An 18,469-nucleotide genomic window follows, 5' to 3' on the forward strand; every position below is an offset into this window, starting at 1 on the left:
TTAGTGGGAAGAATGTTCCTTACATTGGTGATCAGTGAGAAGAATGTCCCTTACATTGGTGATCAGTGGGAAGAATGTTCCTTACATTGGTGATCAGTGAGAAGAATGATCCTTACATTGGTGATCAGTGGGAAGAATGTCCCTTACATTGGTGATCAGTGAGAAGAATGTCCCTTACATTGGTGATCAGTGAGAAGAATGTTCCTTACATTGGTGATCAGTGAGAAGAATGCTCCTTACATTGGTGATCAGTGGGAAGAATGTTCCTTACATTGGTGATCAGTGGGAAGAATGTCCCTTACATTGGTGGTCAGTGGGAACTATGCCCCCCCCCTTACCATAGTAAAAAAAAAATATTGCCAGTGGTTGGTTATGTAGATCAGTTGAGTTGAGATCAGTGGCTCCACTGGTCACATGTTGTTGGCTCTGCGAAGGTAAGCAGGGACCATCACGAGAGGTCAGCCTGGCACTACTCAAGGAAGCCCTCACAACCTCTGAAGGAACCCTGATTTCGAAAGGCTGGTATATACAAAGACAGTATGGCCCTCCCCGGAGTCCCCGGTATCTGGGTGGGTTTTGGCCGATATCTCGGAGGCTCACCACAGTCACGGCGTCATTCAGCAGAGATTCCCCGAACACCAGGATGTAGAGCTTCTCATTGACGTGTATCTCCTCAAACACGGACAGGACGGCCACGGGGTCGACGGCGGAGATGAGGCTCCCGAACCAGAGATTATGGAGGAGGGAGACGTTCTGCAGACCCAGCGCCTCCACCTGGCCCGCACCGTACAGAGAGAGGCCGACACCACACACGTTCCAGAGGGTCCCCAGCACCGCGTAACACAGGATGGGGCCTATGTTCTCGAAGAAGGGACGGATGGGCAGGAAATAACCGGCATCCAGGACGATGGGAGGCAGCAAGTAGAGGAAGAAGATATCGCTGTTCATGACCGGAGCCTGCTTATCCACCGCTATGATAATACCGCCCATGACCAAGCCCACGATGACCAGGACACAGCTCTCAGGCACCACCGTGGTGACCCAGCGTGACAAATGGAAGCCTACAATAACAAGAACATATTATTAAAGCATCAGCTTTCTGAGGTTGAACGTTTGCCAGGTTACCCACCCACCTAGAAATTCCTACTCACAATACAAACTACAAAAGTTACAATGTTATTGGTATAGAATTGTAAATTTAGTGACAGGTTCACTTTAACCACTTCCTTCGCTTAGGACCTGCCTGTATGTCCTTGGGTTGAAGTGGTTCTACCGGGGTGATGCCTGCAGCTACAAGCGTCATCTCAGTATTTTTTTTTTTTTTTTTCAGCCAGCGATTCCCTTAATGTAAAAGCCATCCTAATGGCTAATTAGCCACTGGATTGCTTATACAGGCAGTGGGAGGGGGTTGTCCTACCTTTTCCGCTGCTGCATCTCCAGGCCCCTCCTCTCCTGTGCGATCGGGGAGCCCAACACTGAAACCGGTGGTGCTGCCAGTTGACCATAGAGGTTTTAGGAGACCAGATCGTCTCTGATCATCTCTATGGTATTAGGAACTGGAGATGACCTGGGTTTTGTCACTTCTGGTTTCCGGTTTCCTGTTTACAAGCTGGTACTGGCTTGTACAATCATCCGATCACACCGATCTTTGTCTGATCCGATGCACCTAAAGGCAGAGGAGATAAGTGATCCAAACATTTGTAGCCATGCCCCCCGTAGGGGTTGCTGAATGTTGTGGTTCACCTGTCACCCTGCCCAGCCCCGCATCCATCTCTCAGACACTCTGAGACACAGAACAGTCCATAAGTTTTGTTTTTTTATTTATTTTTTTTTATTTGAGGGGATGGAACTTGGATGGGAATAGAAAATTATGGGATGTCCAGAAGATTCAGTGTAACTTGCTTGGGACGTCTACAGTACACTCCAGTCTTCTCTCCAGCACAACACTTGCTGCAGACTGTTACTCCTCCAGACTAGCTAGCAAGGTTAGGCCTGACACTAACTCAACCAGGCCTCAGTGGATTGCCTTTTGCAGGCAGGGACCTCGGGCCCCTGTGGAGAAGAAATAGTTCAGGTGCAAACTGTCCTCTGCTCAGCTACCGCTCCCAGATAAGTCTCTTCAAGGGGAAGTAAACGAAATTATTTATTATTTATTAATTATTTTTTATTATTTTTTAAAATTATTTTTTATTATTTTTTATATAATATAGAATCATTTTTGATTCTTTATTATTATGAAACTTTTCCCAGGGCTTGTTCATAACTCTGTTTGGGATTAGTGCACATGTCCTCTTTAGGATTGATGCGTTTTCTTTTTATTGATGTTTGCGAGTGAAACTTCCGTTCACTGATTATTCCTCTATAAGGGGTACATCCGGATCGACTTCCGGGTGAGCTTGAGGTCCATTACGTTTAGTGTACTGTTGCCATGGCTACGTACCTAGCATATAGCGCGGGTGCCCACGACGTTCCTCATCTGCTGATGAAGTCCCCGCTCACTGGGACGCAACACGTCCAGAACGAGGAACGTCGTGACGTCACCCGCGGCCACTGCGCATCTGCTATGCTGTTCGGAAGATCGGAGGATCTTCATTTTCGCTTGTCTGCCTGTATCAAGTACTACATATGTGAGTGTTTCTATTTTATACATTGAATAAGGAGTTTACCAAACGGAGAGCACTATCCTTTTGCCACTTTTATTTTATATGGCCGTATTGGAGTGTCCTGTACCTGGTCCTTGACTGATATGCTGCATACCTATTGGTTTATGAAAAAGGCGTTTTCTGACCCTCTATAATCAAAGGGTCCACTACATCAGGTGAGAGGCCATTTGTTACCGTGGTGGTGGGCTCCTGGAATCACCGTTTTTGCAAGCATGCAGTTTTCCACACTTTGAAGATTTATGCGGACCGGATATATGGACTGATTATTCACACACTGTGGTGGATTGTATTGTGCTTTATCCTGTTTTTTAGTCCTTTCTTATCATTCATTTACTAGCGCTGCACTTTCTGTTTTGTTATGTCTGCTGAGGGATTTGAATTTTGACCCAGGTGTTCAGCTGCTGCTCTTGTTATATACTATTTCGCGCTGATTCATTTTTTATTCTTATCAAGGGGAAGTAAACCCTGATGGGTTTTACTTCCTCTTTATTTCCCTGCAAAGGTAAAGCATAATGGGCTACTTTTTATGCATCGCATCGCATAGTAGCCCATTATGTGTCACTTACCTGAAACCGAAGCCTGCGATGTCACCACTGTTCCCACTAGCAGTGAGCGTCCATCTTCACCCCTCTTCCTTCCGGGGCCGTGAACTCCGGCTCTGTGACTGTCCGGAGTCGTGTGACGTCACTCCCGCGCATGCGTGCGGGAGCCGTCAGTCACGGCATGACCCCCTTTAGAAACGGCACAATCTGCCCTTTCTAAAGTGCGCATGTGCCCTAGACATTGGCGCGCGGCTTTATTGTAAATATCTCCTAAACCATGGGGGTTTACGAGATATTTCCAGAACCTACAGGTAAGCCTTAATATAGGCTTACCTGTAGGTAAAAGTGGTTGTACAGGGTGTACAACAACTTTAAGACCCTGCCAACCAGCCTGGCTGCAATGATCTCTCTCCACTGCCCTTCCCACAGTCCTCCCGACTGTATTCACTCACCAGTCCTCCCGACTGTACTCACTCACCAGTCCTCCCGACTGTGCTCACTCACCAGTCCTCCCGACTGTACTCACTCACCAGTCCTCCCGACTGTACTCACTCACCAGTCCTCCCGACTGTACTCACTCACCAGTCCTCCCGACTGTACTCACTCACCAGTCCTCCCGACTGTACTCACTCACCAGTCCTCCCGACTGTACTCACTCACCAGTCCTCCCGACTGTGCTCACTCACCAGTCCTCCCGACTGTGCTCACTCACCAGTCCTCCCGACTGTACTCACTCACCAGTCCTCCCGACTGTGCTCACTCACCAGTCCTCCCGACTGTACTCACTCACCAGTCCTCCCGACTGTACTCACTCACCAGTCCTCCCGACTGTACTCACTCACCAGTCTTCCCGACTGTACTCACTCACCAGTCTTCCCGACTGTACTCACTCACCAGTCCTCCCGACTGTACTCACTCACCAGTCCTCCCGACTGTACTCACTCACCAGTCCTCCCGACTGTGCTCACTCACCAGTCCTCCCGACTGTGCTCACTCACCAGTCCTCCCGACTGTGCTCACTCACCAGTCCTCCCGACTGTACTCACTCACCAGTCTTCCCGACTGTACTCACTCACCAGTCCTCCCGACTGTACTCACTCACCAGTCCTCCCGACTGTACTCACTCACCAGTCTTCCCGACTGTACTCACTCACCAGTCCTCCCAACTGTACTCACTCACCAGTGCTCACTCACCAGTCCTCCCGACTGTACTCACTCACCAGTCCTCCCGACTGTACTCACTCACCAGTCCTCCCGACTGTACTCACTCACCAGTCCTCCCGACTGTACTCACTCACCAGTCCTCCCGACTGTACTCACTCACCAGTCCTCCCGACTGTACTCACTCACCAGTCCTCCCGACTGTGCTCACTCACCAGTCCTCCCGACTGTACTCACTCACCAGTCCTCCCGACTGTACTCACTCACCAGTCTTCCCGACTGTACTCACTCACCAGTCCTCCCGACTGTGCTCACTCACCAGTCTTCCCGACTGTACTCACTCACCAGTCTTCCCGACTGTACTCACTCACCAGTCCTCCCGACTGTACTCACTCACCAGTCCTCCCGACTGTGCTCACTCACCAGTCCTCCCGACTGTACTCACTCACCAGTCCTCCCGACTGTACTCACTCACCAGTCTTCCCGACTGTACTCACTCACCAGTCTTCCCGACTGTACTCACTCACCAGTCCTCCCGACTGTACTCACTCACCAATCCTCCCGACTGTACTCACTCACCAGTCCTCCCGACTGTACTCACTCACCAGTCCTCCCGACTGTACTCACTCACCAGTCCTCCCGACTGTACTCACTCACCAGTCCTCCCGACTGTGCTCACTCACCAGTCCTCCCGACTGTACTCACTCACCAGTCCTCCCGACTGTGCTCACTCACCAGTCCTCCCGACTGTACTCACTCACCAGTCCTCCCGACTGTACTCACTCACCAGTCCTCCCAACTGTACTCACTCACCAGTGCTCACTCACCAGTCCTCCCGACTGTGCTCACTCACCAGTCCTCCCGACTGTACTCACTCACCAGTCCTCCCGACTGTACTCACTCACCAGTCTTCCCGACTGTACTCACTCACCAGTCCTCCCGACTGTACTCACTCACCAGTCCTCCCGACTGTACTCACTCACCAGTCCTCCCGACTGTACTCACTCACCAGTCCTCCCGACTGTACTCACTCACCAGTCCTCCCGACTGTACTCACTCACCAGTCCTCCCGACTGTACTCACTCACCAGTCCTCCCGACTGTACTCACTCACCAGTCTTCCCGACTGTACTCACTCACCAGTCCTCCCGACTGTACTCACTCACCAGTCCTCCCGACTGTACTCACTCACCAGTCCTCCCGACTGTACTCACTCACCAGTCCTCCCGACTGTACTCACTCACCAGTCCTCCCGACTGTGCTCACTCACCAGTCCTCCCGACTGTGCTCACTCACCAGTCCTCCCGACTGTACTCACTCACCAGTCCTCCCGACTGTGCTCACTCACCAGTCCTCCCGACTGTGCTCACTCACCAGTCCTCCCGACTGTACTCACTCACCAGTCCTCCCGACTGTACTCACTCACCAGTCCTCCCGACTGTGCTCACTCACCAGTCCTCCCGACTGTACTCACTCACCAGTCCTCCCGACTGTACTCACTCACCAGTCCTCCCGACTGTACTCACTCACCAGTCTTCCCGACTGTACTCACTCACCAGTCCTCCCAACTGTACTCACTCACCAGTGCTCACTCACCAGTCCTCCCGACTGTACTCACTCACCAGTCCTCCCGACTGTACTCACTCACCAGTCCTCCCGACTGTATTCACTCACCAGTCCTCCCGACTGTACTCACTCACCAGTCTTCCCGACTGTACTCACTCACCAGTCCTCCCAACTGTACTCACTCACCAGTGCTCACTCACCAGTCCTCCCGACTGTACTCACTCACCAGTCCTCCCGACTGTACTCACTCACCAGTCCTCCCGACTGTACTCACTCACCAGTCCTCCCGACTGTATTCACTCACCAGTCCTCCCGACTGTACTCACTCACCAGTCCTCCCAACTGTACTCACTCACCAGTCCTCCCGACTGTATTCACTCACCAGTCCTCCCGACTGTACTCACTCACCAGTCCTCCCGACTGTGCTCACTCACCAGTCCTCCCGACTGTACTCACTCACCAGTCCTCCCAACTGTACTCACTCACCAGCTCTCTCGGCTGCGACCAGTTGTCCTCCCTGCAGACTCTTAGCAGTGTTCTCTCCCGCTATCCTCTCCTTGCTCTCTCATGTGCCTCTCCTTCCAAAATCTCTTCTCTCCTCCTGGATGCACCCGAGCCCTGGCCCAGGGTCACAACTCCCCCCCCCCCACAGACTAGGGAGCTCCCCTTGGGCCCCGACAGCCTCCACATTCTCCCACTACAGCTTTTCCACCCGACAACTCCTCCCCAGCTAAACTGACCCCAAGTATTTAAGGAGGCCTGCCCCCTGCCAATCCAAGTTGGTCAAGGCTCCTCAGAATACCCCAGGCAGCTCCACCTCTCCTCTCCTCCTTCCTTTCTAGCACCTTCTAGAAAGAAGAGGGAGGGGACAGTGAGAATGAAAACAAACAGGCCTAGTCACCAGCTAGGCCTGCCTAAATTTCCCTACTCTGCTAGAAACAGAAACCTAACTAGAGGGTGCCTCACATTTTTTAAAGAGACAGTGTAAAAATATATATATTTTTAAAAAATAAAATAAACAAATAAAACATGTGAAGCATCCTCTAGTTAGGTAGGTGCTAGAAAGAGGATTTTTCTAGCAGAGTATGAAAATTTAGGCAGGCCTAGCTGGTGACTAGGCCTGTTTGTTTTCATTCTGGGCTGGGAGTGGCTCAGGGTAGGGCTGGGTGACTCACAGGTAGCATCACTGTCCCCTCCCTCATTTTTCTGTTCCGTCCCACCCTCCTATGCTTATGCACAAAGGCAAACGCATACCTAATTTGCGTCCACCACATGTGAGTTATCATGGCGATCCTTAGAGCGAGAGTAATAATTCTAGCGCTAGACCTCCTCTGTAACTCTAAACTGGTAACCTGTAAAGGCGTTTAAAATGTGGCCTATAGAGATTTTTAGATACTGTATTTTTGCGCCGTTTCACGGACGCTTCAATTTTAAAGCGTGACATGTGTGGTATCTATTTACTCGACGTAAACATCCTCTTTTATATTTTACCAAAAATGCACACCAGCTCAGAGTCTGACATTAGGCTTTCAGTGGGAGTGTCTCCTTCCTAAGATGATGGGTAGGAGGGGGAGGTTCTTTGGTGTTCTCACAGGAGGGGAGGAGGTGTGGGATTTATATCCTGTTTGTCTCACTGCAGAAAGTACAAACTACAAAAAAGAAAGAAAATATCCGGTTTAGGTTTTCTATAAAAAATGTATACAATCAGTGGTGGGACTGGTGTTTCCCCTACTGTGGGGAAGCCTCATGATGGCCGGAAGAGGGCTTTCTGCAGAACATGTAAAAAGGCCTCACTGCAAGACCGTAATAATGGGCCACTGGGTCAGTGGTAAGGGCCCCAGGATCAGTGGAAAGGGCCCCAGGATCAGTGGAAAGGGCCCTTGAACCAGTGGTAAGAGCCCCCGGGACTGCTGGAAAGGGACCTAGGACTGGTGGCAAGGGCCCCAAGACCAATGACAAGGGCCCCAAGACCAATGACAAGGGCCCCAGGACTGGTGGAAAGGGCCCCAGAACCAGTAGTTAGGGCACCAGGACTGCTTGAAAGAGCCCCATGACTGATGGCAAGGACCCTGGGACCAGTGGGAAGGGCCCCCGGAACCAATGGAAAGGGCCTAGAGACCAACAGAAAGGGCCCCAGGACAAGTAGGAAGAAACCTGGGATCAGTGGCAAGGGTCCTGGGACCGATGGAAAGAGCCCTGGGACGGGTTCAGGGGGCCCTTCATGGCTGTTTGCATCAGGGCCCTGAAGTTTTTAATTATGCCTCTGTATACAATGCCCAAACTTTTTTTTTTGGATAGAGTAGGGAATGTTTGGATCCTCTGTCAGGCTTTTCTTTGCTGTGTCTAGATTGGGTGGAATCTTCCTCACTTCCTGCCCCGGTGACAAAACAGGAAGTGAGAGAAGAGAATACTTAGTGAGAGATTTCCCCTCCTTCAGTTGTCATCAGAAAAGGTGTCCCCCCTTGTAAGATTTCCCTGCTATTCTTGTTCTCAAGATAACTCAAAATTTGGATTTCCCATCATTTTCTATACCAGTGATAATGGTCAGCAGGACAAAAAGAGAGAATGAAAAAAAAAAAAAATCAAAAAAGTTGAAACAATAGAAAAAAAAAAAAAACCGCCATTACAAAGTAAACATGTGGACTGCTGAAAAATGTGTTGGTTTTTTTTTTTTTTGTTTCAGGTCATTAGTTATGATCGAAATTCGTAAAATTGGAAAAATTCATAAATTCGAAAAATTTGTAAATTAAAAAATTCGAAAATTTGAAAGAATAACTAACTAACTAACCAATAACTAACTAATAAATGATAGGTATTGGAATTTCCTTTCAAATTTGTCTGTTAGTGAACGTAATGAACAAATTTATCCGAAGTTATGAATTATCCAAAATAACGAATGCCGCATCTAAACAAATGGTACGGAACAAATGAATAATAAATAATAATATTAATAAAACATTTTTATTATTATTTATTATCATTAATTTGTTACATTCCATTCATTTAGATGCGGCATTCGTTATTTCGGATAGTTCGTAACTTCAGATAAATTTGTTCATTATGTTCACTAACAGCCAAATTTGAAAGGAAATTCCAATACCTATAATTTAATTGTTAGTAATAGTTAAGTTATTATTAGTTCGTTATTATTTCAGATTTTCACATTTTTGGGTTTTCGGATTTTCGAATTTCCAAATATTTGTCGAAATTCTTGAAAAAAAAACAAATTTGTAACAAAACAAATTGCTCATGCCTATTACACAGACGCTGATGGTTTGTATATCTGACAGAGGACACAATGGTTACATCTCTCTGGAAGTTGTTACAAAGTGTCGGATTCTGGAAACTGAGATTGTTGTCTCGGGTTATTCGGGGGGGGGGGGGCACCATGAATAATAAATCAGATCTATTAGCGTTCCCCACAGACTGCGCCCGGTAATGGATGAAAAAGCCGTTTTCCAGCTGTTTCCGTAATTGGCCATTAGAAGAGCGACGCGGCGCCCGATTTTATATCACTACGGCTTCAACTACAATAAATCAAATCTCTTTTACCCGATCAGATAAGAAATGACCCCGCCCCTCCTCGAGTGGTGAACTGTGAGGTGTGCGCACCTTGCCGGACGCTCCTCACTGAGTGCGGACAGTTCCACTCTGAGATTTAAAGGGCAACTCCGCTTTCACTTTAAACACTTGAAGACCGGGCATTTTCCGACACTTTTTTGTTTCCATGTGAAAATCTTTTTTTTTTTTTGCTAGAAAATATATATATATATATATATTATTTTTGTAATCTATAAAAGATGATACATTCTTAACCATGGACAAACCACTGAAATTAGCACCACATCCCTAAATTAAATAGATATAGGAGAAGTTGTGGGATTTTTAAGGTGCATGTACTGATAAAATTGATCCAGGAAGGTATATAAATAAAACGTTTATTTAAAAAAAAAAATGGTTAAAAAAATTGTCTAAAAACAATTTCACAACAAGTACGTAAAGTGCAGTCCTTATGGATACAGCAAGTTAGATGGAGTTCTAAACATGTTTCGCCCTCAATCTGGGCTTCCTCAGGGGGATGCAGTCCACTTGGAGCATAAGCCTTCTAATAAAGAAAAACATATACAGGTGGTTGACGTTCCCACCGGAGGGGGGGGGGTGATTGAACTTGATACTATCGATGCCTGCCTCAATAGATTTTTGGAGTCCACATGGATGTATTTAACTTCAATAGCTGGAGGATAGGCCAGTGATCCCGCTCCTAAAGGGACATATGTTTGTGCATGTGGATGAACATCTAGGTCCTTGATATTGTGGATAGAACACAGTTGAAGAGGCTTTGTTTCCACCAAACCCCCCTTTCTTCTCCCAATGATCCTGGTTTTCACGGTTGATCCCCGGTGAACAATAAACAGCAAAGAGAGAGTTATATTCATATCTTTATGCTACATAATACATGGATACTAACACTGGCAGAGGCTAGATTTCCCTTTTACACGGCTAATACTTTGATGTTCATTTGGGAGACTTCCTTGTGGGGATAGCTTTGAGCTAACAAGATAGTGAGACCTTTTCCTTTCATCAACCCCTGAGTGTGTCCTGAGGAAGCAAAACAGCGAAACGCGTTGATGCACAGGGGCTCACTGCTGTCTATTTGGTGTCAACCTTTTGTGCATGCCTTTTACACGGCTAATACTCTGATGTTCATTTGGGAGACTTCCTTGTGGGGATAGCTTTGAGCTGACAAGAGAGTGAACCCTTTTCCTTTCAACAACCCCCGAGTGTGTCCTGAGGAAGCAAAACAGCGAAACGTGTAGACGCACAGGGGCTCACTGTTGTCTATTTGGTGTCAACCTTTTGTTCACGCCATATATTTACGATCATTATGTGTGAATTGTATGTTTTTTTTTTAAAAATGTTTTACTTTACTCGTTTGTAATTATTTTTGAATAAAATACAATTTTACTATATCCTCTTCCATTTTGCCTGGAAAGTCCGATTTAGAGCCGTTTGGCTCTTCATTTTTTCTCTAAATTCAACCTCATACTGATTTGTGGCCTTAGGAGTGTTGTTCCAATGTTTTGAAAAATATATACAATAATATCAATACAGAGAATTTTTAGAATTTGTAGAAAAATGCTCTGTATTGATATTATTGTATATATTTTTCTTTATTAGAAGGCTTGTGCTCCAACTGGACAGCAACCCCCTGAGGAAGCCCAGATTGAGGGCGAAACATGTTGGGAACTCCGTCTAAGTTGCTGTATCCATAAGGACTGTACTTTATGTACTTGTTGTGAAATTGTTTTTAGACAATTTTTTTAACCATTGTTTAAATAAAATGTTTTTATTTTTTAAATATACCTTCCTGGATCGATTTATCAGTACATGAACCTTAAAACTCCCACAACTTCTCCTATATCTATAAAAGATGATGTTACACCGAATAAGTAGATACCAAAAAATGTCAGGCTTTAAAATTGCGCATGCTCCGGCGCTACGGCGAAAAACAACATAAATATTACTATCTACAGGCAACGCTTTAAAAGATTTTACGGTTTACCATTTTATATCTACAGAGGAGGTCTGGTGCGAGAATTACCGCCCATGATCCGACGTTTGCGGCGATACCTCACATGCGCGGGGCGGTCGCTGTTTGTGTGTATGCTGGACCGACCGTCTGCTCTAAAGACCCGATACCGGGGTGATGCCGGCAGCTGCAGATCATCCCGATACAACCACTTGAAGACCACCGATGTACCGGGGATGTGATTGGGTGGCAAGTCAGTAAATATGATGAAACACAAAGTGTATTATAAATGCTACAAAGAAACATTTGTATCATTTCCTATCAGCTGACGGCTTGTCTGATTACAATGAGGGGCGAGCCGAACATTTCCACTGCAAATCCACAGAGAGAAACACCCAATTCTGAGCTTCCTAAATGACATTTATTCCCCCCCCAAAAAAAATATTTACTTCTTTATTTAAAGGGTTTCTGGGTGTTTTTCGGGTAATTTATATCAGAGTCCCCAAACAGTTTAGTAAGAGGACCACTCCCCCCCCCCCCACTATACATCAGCATCAGTCTTAAATCAGAGTCTCCCTCACATCAGAGTCCCCATCAGAGTCCCTCTTACATCAATGTCCCCCCTTTTCATTAGTATCCCCATTATGCCAGTGTCCTCATAAGAGTCCCCTTACATAAGTATTCGCAGGGGCCCCCCTTGCTTCAGGATGCCCATCAGTCTCCTTTAAATCAGAGCTCCCCCTTATATCAGGGTCCCCACCAGAGTCCCCCCTTACATCAGGGTCCCCACCAGAGTCCCCCCTTACATCAGTGTCCCCACCAGAGTCCCCCCTTACATCAGGGTCCCCACCAGAGTCCCCCTTACATCAGGGTCCCCACCAGAGTCCCCCCTTACATCAGTGTCCCCACCAGAGTCCCCCCTTACATCAGGGTCCCCACCAGAGCCCCCCCTTAGATCAGGGTCCCCACCAGAGTCCCCCCTTACATCACAGTCCCCACCAGAGTCCCCCCTTACATCAAGATGCTCACCAGAGTCCCCCCTTACATCAGAGCGCTCATCAGAGTCCCCCCTTACATAAGAGCGCTCATCAGAGTCCCCCATTACATAAGAGCACTCATCAGAGTCCCCCCTTACATAACAGCACTCATCAGAGTCCCCTCTTACATCAGAGCACTCATCAGAGTCCCCCCTTACATAAGAGCGCTTATCAGAGTCCCCCCTTACATCAGAGCACTCATCAGAGTCCCCCTTACATAAGAGCACTCATCAGAGTCCCCCCTTACATCAGAGCACTCATCAGAGTCCCCCCTTACATCAGAGCACTCATCAGAGTCCCCCCATACATCAGAGCACTCATAAGAGTCCACCCATACATCAGAGCACTTATCAGAGTCCCCACATACATCAGAGCACTCATCAGAGTCCCCCCTTACATCAGAGCGCTCATCAGAGTCCCCCCTTACATAAGAGCACTCATCAGAGTCCCCTCTTACATCAGAGCGCTCATCAGAGTCCCCCCATACATCAGAGCACTCATCAGAGTCCCCCCTTACATAAGAGCACTCATCAGAGTCCCCTCTTACATCAGAGCGCTCATCAGAGTCCCCCCTTACATAAGAGCACTCATCAGAGTCCCCTCTTACATCAGAGCACTCATCAGAGTCCCCCCTTACATCAGAGCGCTCATCAGAGTCCCCCCTTACATCAGAGCGCTTATCAGAGCCTGAAGCACCCGATTGGTCCCCTAGTGTAAAAGGGTCCTAAGGGAAAGAGAGTCCCCTTATTTTTTTAACACCTTCCCGCCCTGACTGGACGTCATATGACGTAGCGGGATGATCTGTCACCGGCTGAGTGCCGTGAACCACAATGTGACCACCGTGACCAATCACAGCAGGTCGCATGATAACTGTAAGCAACGCAGAGCTTCCTTTCATTCCATCCATTGTGTACAATTGTCTTGTTAGCTGTGATTGGTCAATTTGGTCACATAGTACCCAATGGTGCACATAGCTCCCAACTGTCCCTGATTTGGAACAATGTCCCTCTTCCCTCCTCAGTTGTCCCTCATTTTGGTCTGATTTATATAGATGTATATAAAACGCACTTCTTATCTTTCAAAAAGTGTTTTCCCAGCGCTAAACCTTTCATCCGATTTCTAAATGGCTGCATTTGTCAATGTCCAAAGCCAATATATGCCTATGTCCTATGCCTACATACTTTTGCTAATAAGTGTCCCTCGTTTCCATCTCAAAAAGTTGGGAGGTGTGGGTACAGACAGGGACAACCACAGCCCATCTGTACCATGTGATTAGCTTTGGCCAATCACAGCTAATCACAACAAAAGAAACTGAATGAATCTTTCAGTATAATACATCGCTATATAAGCAAACAAAATGTGTAAAAAAAAAAAAAAAAAAAAAAATCCTGATCACATCCCCAGAGTAGTACTATTGTAACATTATATTGCTCTGGTCACAGTGTGCTAAAAAAAAAAAAAAAAAAACTAGAAAAGAGAAAAAAATGTAATAAAAAAAAAAAAAAAAAAAAAAAGAAATGACAGCATAACATTTTTTTTTTCTTTTTTTCGTACTGTCACCAGTCAGTGTCCCTGATCACCACCACACTTGTTATATGATGACAAAAAAAATATATATATGTTTTTCTACTTTCTTAATTTTTCAAAAAATTGTAAAAAAAATTATAACTTCAAAAAACTCACAATGCCCCCTACTAAATACCTCGGACTGTCTACTTTCCAAAAAAAGGGGGCGATTTTGGGGGGTATTTCTACTTTCCTGCCGTTTTCGGGGCTCAAGAAATGAGATCGGGCCGTCAATAAATCAGGATTGATCGATTTTCGGATATAATCTCCCATAATTTGTGGACTCTGTAACTTTCCTACAGACTAAATAATAATACACTGATTTGGGTTGTTTTCACCAAAAAAATGTAGCAAAATACAATTTTGGTCTAAATTTATGAAGAATAATTATTTGCTAAATTCTATAACAGAAATGAAGAAAAACGCCTTTTTTTTATTTTCAAAATTTTCTGTCTTTTTTTTGTTTATTTAGCAAAATAAAATAAATAAATAAATAAAACCCCAGTGGTGATTAAATACCACCTATTTGTCTAAAAAAAAAAAAAAATGATAAAAATGTCATTTGTGTACAGTGTTGTATGACCGTGTAATTGTCATTCAAAGTGTAACAGCGCTGAAAGCTGAAAATTTGTCCTGGGCAGGAAGAAGGGGGGAAGTGCCCGGTATTGAAGGGGTTAATGTTCTCCAACTTTTTCCAGGCTATAATCCGACCGGATCCATTGATTGTCCAACTGAATAAAAGTCCACCAGAGTTCACATCAGTCCCATTGAAATTCCTATTGCAGGTCACGACCGCGTCCAAGCAAAGCAACTGCTAAAGCCAGGAACAGCGGGTGACTAGAAACAAGATGACCCAAGCCAAGATGCAGGCCAAGGTACAGGCCAAGATGCAGGCCAAGGTACAGGCCAAGATACAGGCCAAGATGCAGGCCAAGGTACAGGCCAAGGTACAGGCCAAGGTACAGACCAAGGTACAAGCCAAGGTACAGGCCAAGGTGCAGGCCAAGGTACAGGCCAAGATGCAGGCCAAGGTACAGGCCAAGATGCAGGCCAAGGTACAGGCCAAGATGCAGGCCAAGGTACAGGCCAAGATGCAGGCCAAGGTACAGGCCAAGGTACAGGCCAAGGTGCAGGCCAAGGTACAAGCCAAGGTACAGGCCAAAGTACAGGCCAAGGTACAGGCCAAGATGCAGGCCAAGGTGCAGGCCAAGGTACAGGCCAAGGTACAGGCCGAGATCGAGGCTATCCTACAGGTTATAAATTCCTAAATATGCAAAACTTGGCAACCATGGGAGATCACTTTCTCCCACCAAACTTTAATGTTTCTGTGCTGGAATCCTAACTAGGACCTAGCACACCTGTCAAACCATACAGTACCTCCACTCTAGACATTCTAAGCTTGGTGACCACCGGAATACCTGTCCTCACCCTCTCTTCTCTGTATCTCCTCTCTTTTCTGCACTCTAATCTTACTCACCCGCATTGCCCTCTCAATCACCACCCAGTTTAGTCACGGTGCCTAAACTCTTCAACAACAATTTTGAATATGAAAAAAAAAATGAAAAGGTTGGGTTAACTTTGTGCCCATTCTGGTTCTCTCACCTATCTTAGCGAGTGATGCCAACATAATCCATAGCGTTATCTCCAGTGGGATTTTGACATGTTCGTAGTCCATAGAGATGATCCTCAACCTGGAGGTAGCGTTTTGCTGGAGGACGATGGGGTCCTCCTGTGCCGGGTCGGTGTGCATCCCCTGAGGAAGGGTCTGCCCCACAATAGACGAGGTGATGAGGAGGGAGATGAGGAAGATGGAGACAATATTCGGAATGTTCTTCATCCTGTCCGCCCGTCACTGATCGCTGCACAGTGCACAGTGTGATCTGCAGACTCTACACTGGAGACACTTCTCATTGTTCAGGGAATTGAGATGAAGAATTACAGGCGGCTGCCAAAAACACAAAGCTGTCCTGACATTCCACCTCCCGATGGAAAATTCCACTTTTATCCTATCCCTGAAATTATAAATATTCACATAAATTATAGTTTACCTTACAGAGCGTATATAATTCTGTGAGATCATTAATTCCTTCATTGGATATTATATTCAGGGGTTAGAAGGTTCATCCACAGTGCTGACACTGACATTAGGGTTAGTGTTAGCATTAAGGGTAGGGTTATAATTATCGTTAGTGTTAACAGTAGGGTTATAATTAGTGTTACTGTTAGTGGTAGGGTTACCATTATAGTAAGTGTTGGTGGTAGGGTTATCATTAGTGTTAGTGGTAGGGTTACCAATAGGGTTGCGGTTAGTGGTAGGGTTACCATTAGTGTTAGGGTTACCATTAGGGTTAGTGTTAGTGGTAGGGTTACCATTAGTGCTAGCGGCAGGGTTATCATTAGGGTTAGTTTTAGTGGTAGGGTTATCATTAGGGTTAGTTTAAGTGGTAGGGTTATCATTAGGGTTAGTGGTAGGGATACCATTAGTGCTAGCGGTAGGGTGATCATTAGGGATAGTGTTAGGGTTACCAATAGGGTTTGTGGTTAGTGGTAGGGTTATCATTAGGGTTAGTGTTAGCGGTAAGGTTACCATTAGGTTAAGTGTTAGTGGTAGGGTTACCATTAGGGTTGGTGTTAGCAGTAGGGTTACCATTATGGTTAGTTTCAGTGGTAGGGTTACCATTCGTTTTAGTGTTAGTGGTAGGGTTACCATTAGGGTTAGTGTTAGCAGTAGGGTTACCATTTTGATAAGTGTTAGTGTTACCATTAGGGTTAGTGTTAGTGGTAGGGTTACTATTAGTGATAGAGACAGTGTTAGGGTTATGATTAGGGTTAGCATTAGGGGTAGGATTATGATTGGGAAAAGCGTTAGCACTAGGATAGCCATTAGGGTGGGTGTTTTAGCACTAGGGGGAAGGTTAACATTAGGATTAGCATTAAGAGTAAGGTTACCATTAGGGTGAGTGTTTCAGCACTAGGGCTAAGGTTACAATTATGGTTAGCTTTAGGGGTAAGGTTACCATTAAAGTTAGCACTAGGGGAAGGTTATCATTATGGTTAGAACTAGGGGGAAGGTTATCATTAGGGTTAGAACTAGGGGTAAGGTCACCATTAGGGTTAGCACTAGAAGTAAGGTTACCATTAGGGTTTGCACTAGAAGTAAGGTTACCATTAGGGTTTGCACTAGGGGGAAGGTTATCATTAGGGTTGGCACTAGAAGTAAGGTTACCATTAGGGTTTGCACTAGGGGTAAGGTTACCATTAGGGTTGGCACTAGGGGGAAGGTTATCATTAGGGTTGGCACTAGAAGTAAGGTTACCATTAGGGTTTGCACTAGGGGTAAGGTTACCATTAGGGTTGGCACTAGGGGGAAGGTTATCATTAGGGTTGGCACTAGAAGTAAGGTTACCATTAGGGTTTGCACTAGAAGTAAGGTTACCATTAGGGTTGGCACTAGGAGGAAGGTTATCATTAGGGTTAGCACTAGGGGGAAGGTTACCATTAGGGTTGGCACTAGGGGTAAGGTTACCATTAGGGTTGGCACTAGGGGAAGGTTATCATTAGGGTTAGCACTAGGGGAAGGTTATCATTAGGGTTAGCACTAGGGGAAGGTTACCATTAGGGTTAGCACTAGGGGGAAGGTTATCATTAGGGTTGGCACTAGAAGTAAGGTTACCATTAGGGTTTGCACTAGGGGTAAGGTTACCATTAGGGTTAGCACTAGGGGTAAGGTTGGGGTTAAGGGTAAATTGTGGTGAGTGTTTTAGCACTAGTGGTTACCATCAGGGATATGGTTACCATTCAGGTTAGTACTGGGAGTAGTAGGGTCACCAGTAGGGTTGGTGCTTTAGCGTTAGGGATAAGGCTTCTTTAGGGTTTGCATTTATGTAGCACAAGAACAGGCCCGGGATAAGCCTCCTCTGTAACCTTCACAACATGTTTTTTTTTTAAACAACCACTTTGAAAGACATCTAAATGCAAAAACAGAAATAAGACCTAGTGCAGACTTCCAGGTTTTAGATGTGGTGGCTGCATTCCTTTTCTTTTTCTTTTTTCTTTTTTTTTAGGCAAAGAATATTTTTAAGAAATTAGCTGTTGATCCTGCCAGAAATCCAGTGTCCTTGTAGCTTCCTGTGAACAGAACTGATATCTCAAACAAAGTTATTAGCTTTCCCGGCTATTGTCTGTGAACTACAAATCCCCTACACATGTAAGGAGAGGGGGAGGTGTTTGTAGTCCATACTTGGAGAACAACCTAGGGTGACAACCCTTCCCCTCCTAAGATATTGTACATACCAACATCAAGGATCTCTAAAACACAGAGATAAATGGGCCATATGTAAAAGACAATTAGCAAGATGTCCACTAGAGGGCACAGGTGTACCCAGGCACAGCAGACATCTAGTGT

The 18,469-nt window shown here is 46.0% G+C and overlaps 1 protein-coding gene across 1 annotated transcript in view; it reads right to left on the reverse strand.

Annotated features, from left to right (window-relative positions):
* Window positions 1–16,115, reverse strand: part of LOC141107394 (sodium/hydrogen exchanger 2-like) — a 92,920-nt gene extending 76,805 nt beyond the window's left edge. Inside the window, exons 1-2 of the mRNA XM_073598097.1 lie at window positions 15,667–16,115; window positions 601–1,061 (exon numbers count right to left, since the gene is read on the reverse strand). Of these exons, the coding sequence (XP_073454198.1) occupies window positions 601–1,061; window positions 15,667–15,901 (696 nt within the window). The 5' untranslated portion in view covers window positions 15,902–16,115. The remainder of the gene's footprint in view (window positions 1–600; window positions 1,062–15,666) is intronic.
* Window positions 16,116–18,469: the final 2,354 nt, after the last annotated feature.

The sequence above is a fragment of the Aquarana catesbeiana genome, linkage group LG09 (assembly GCF_042186555.1).
Source record: "Aquarana catesbeiana isolate 2022-GZ linkage group LG09, ASM4218655v1, whole genome shotgun sequence".
NCBI lineage: Eukaryota > Metazoa > Chordata > Amphibia > Anura > Ranidae > Aquarana > Aquarana catesbeiana.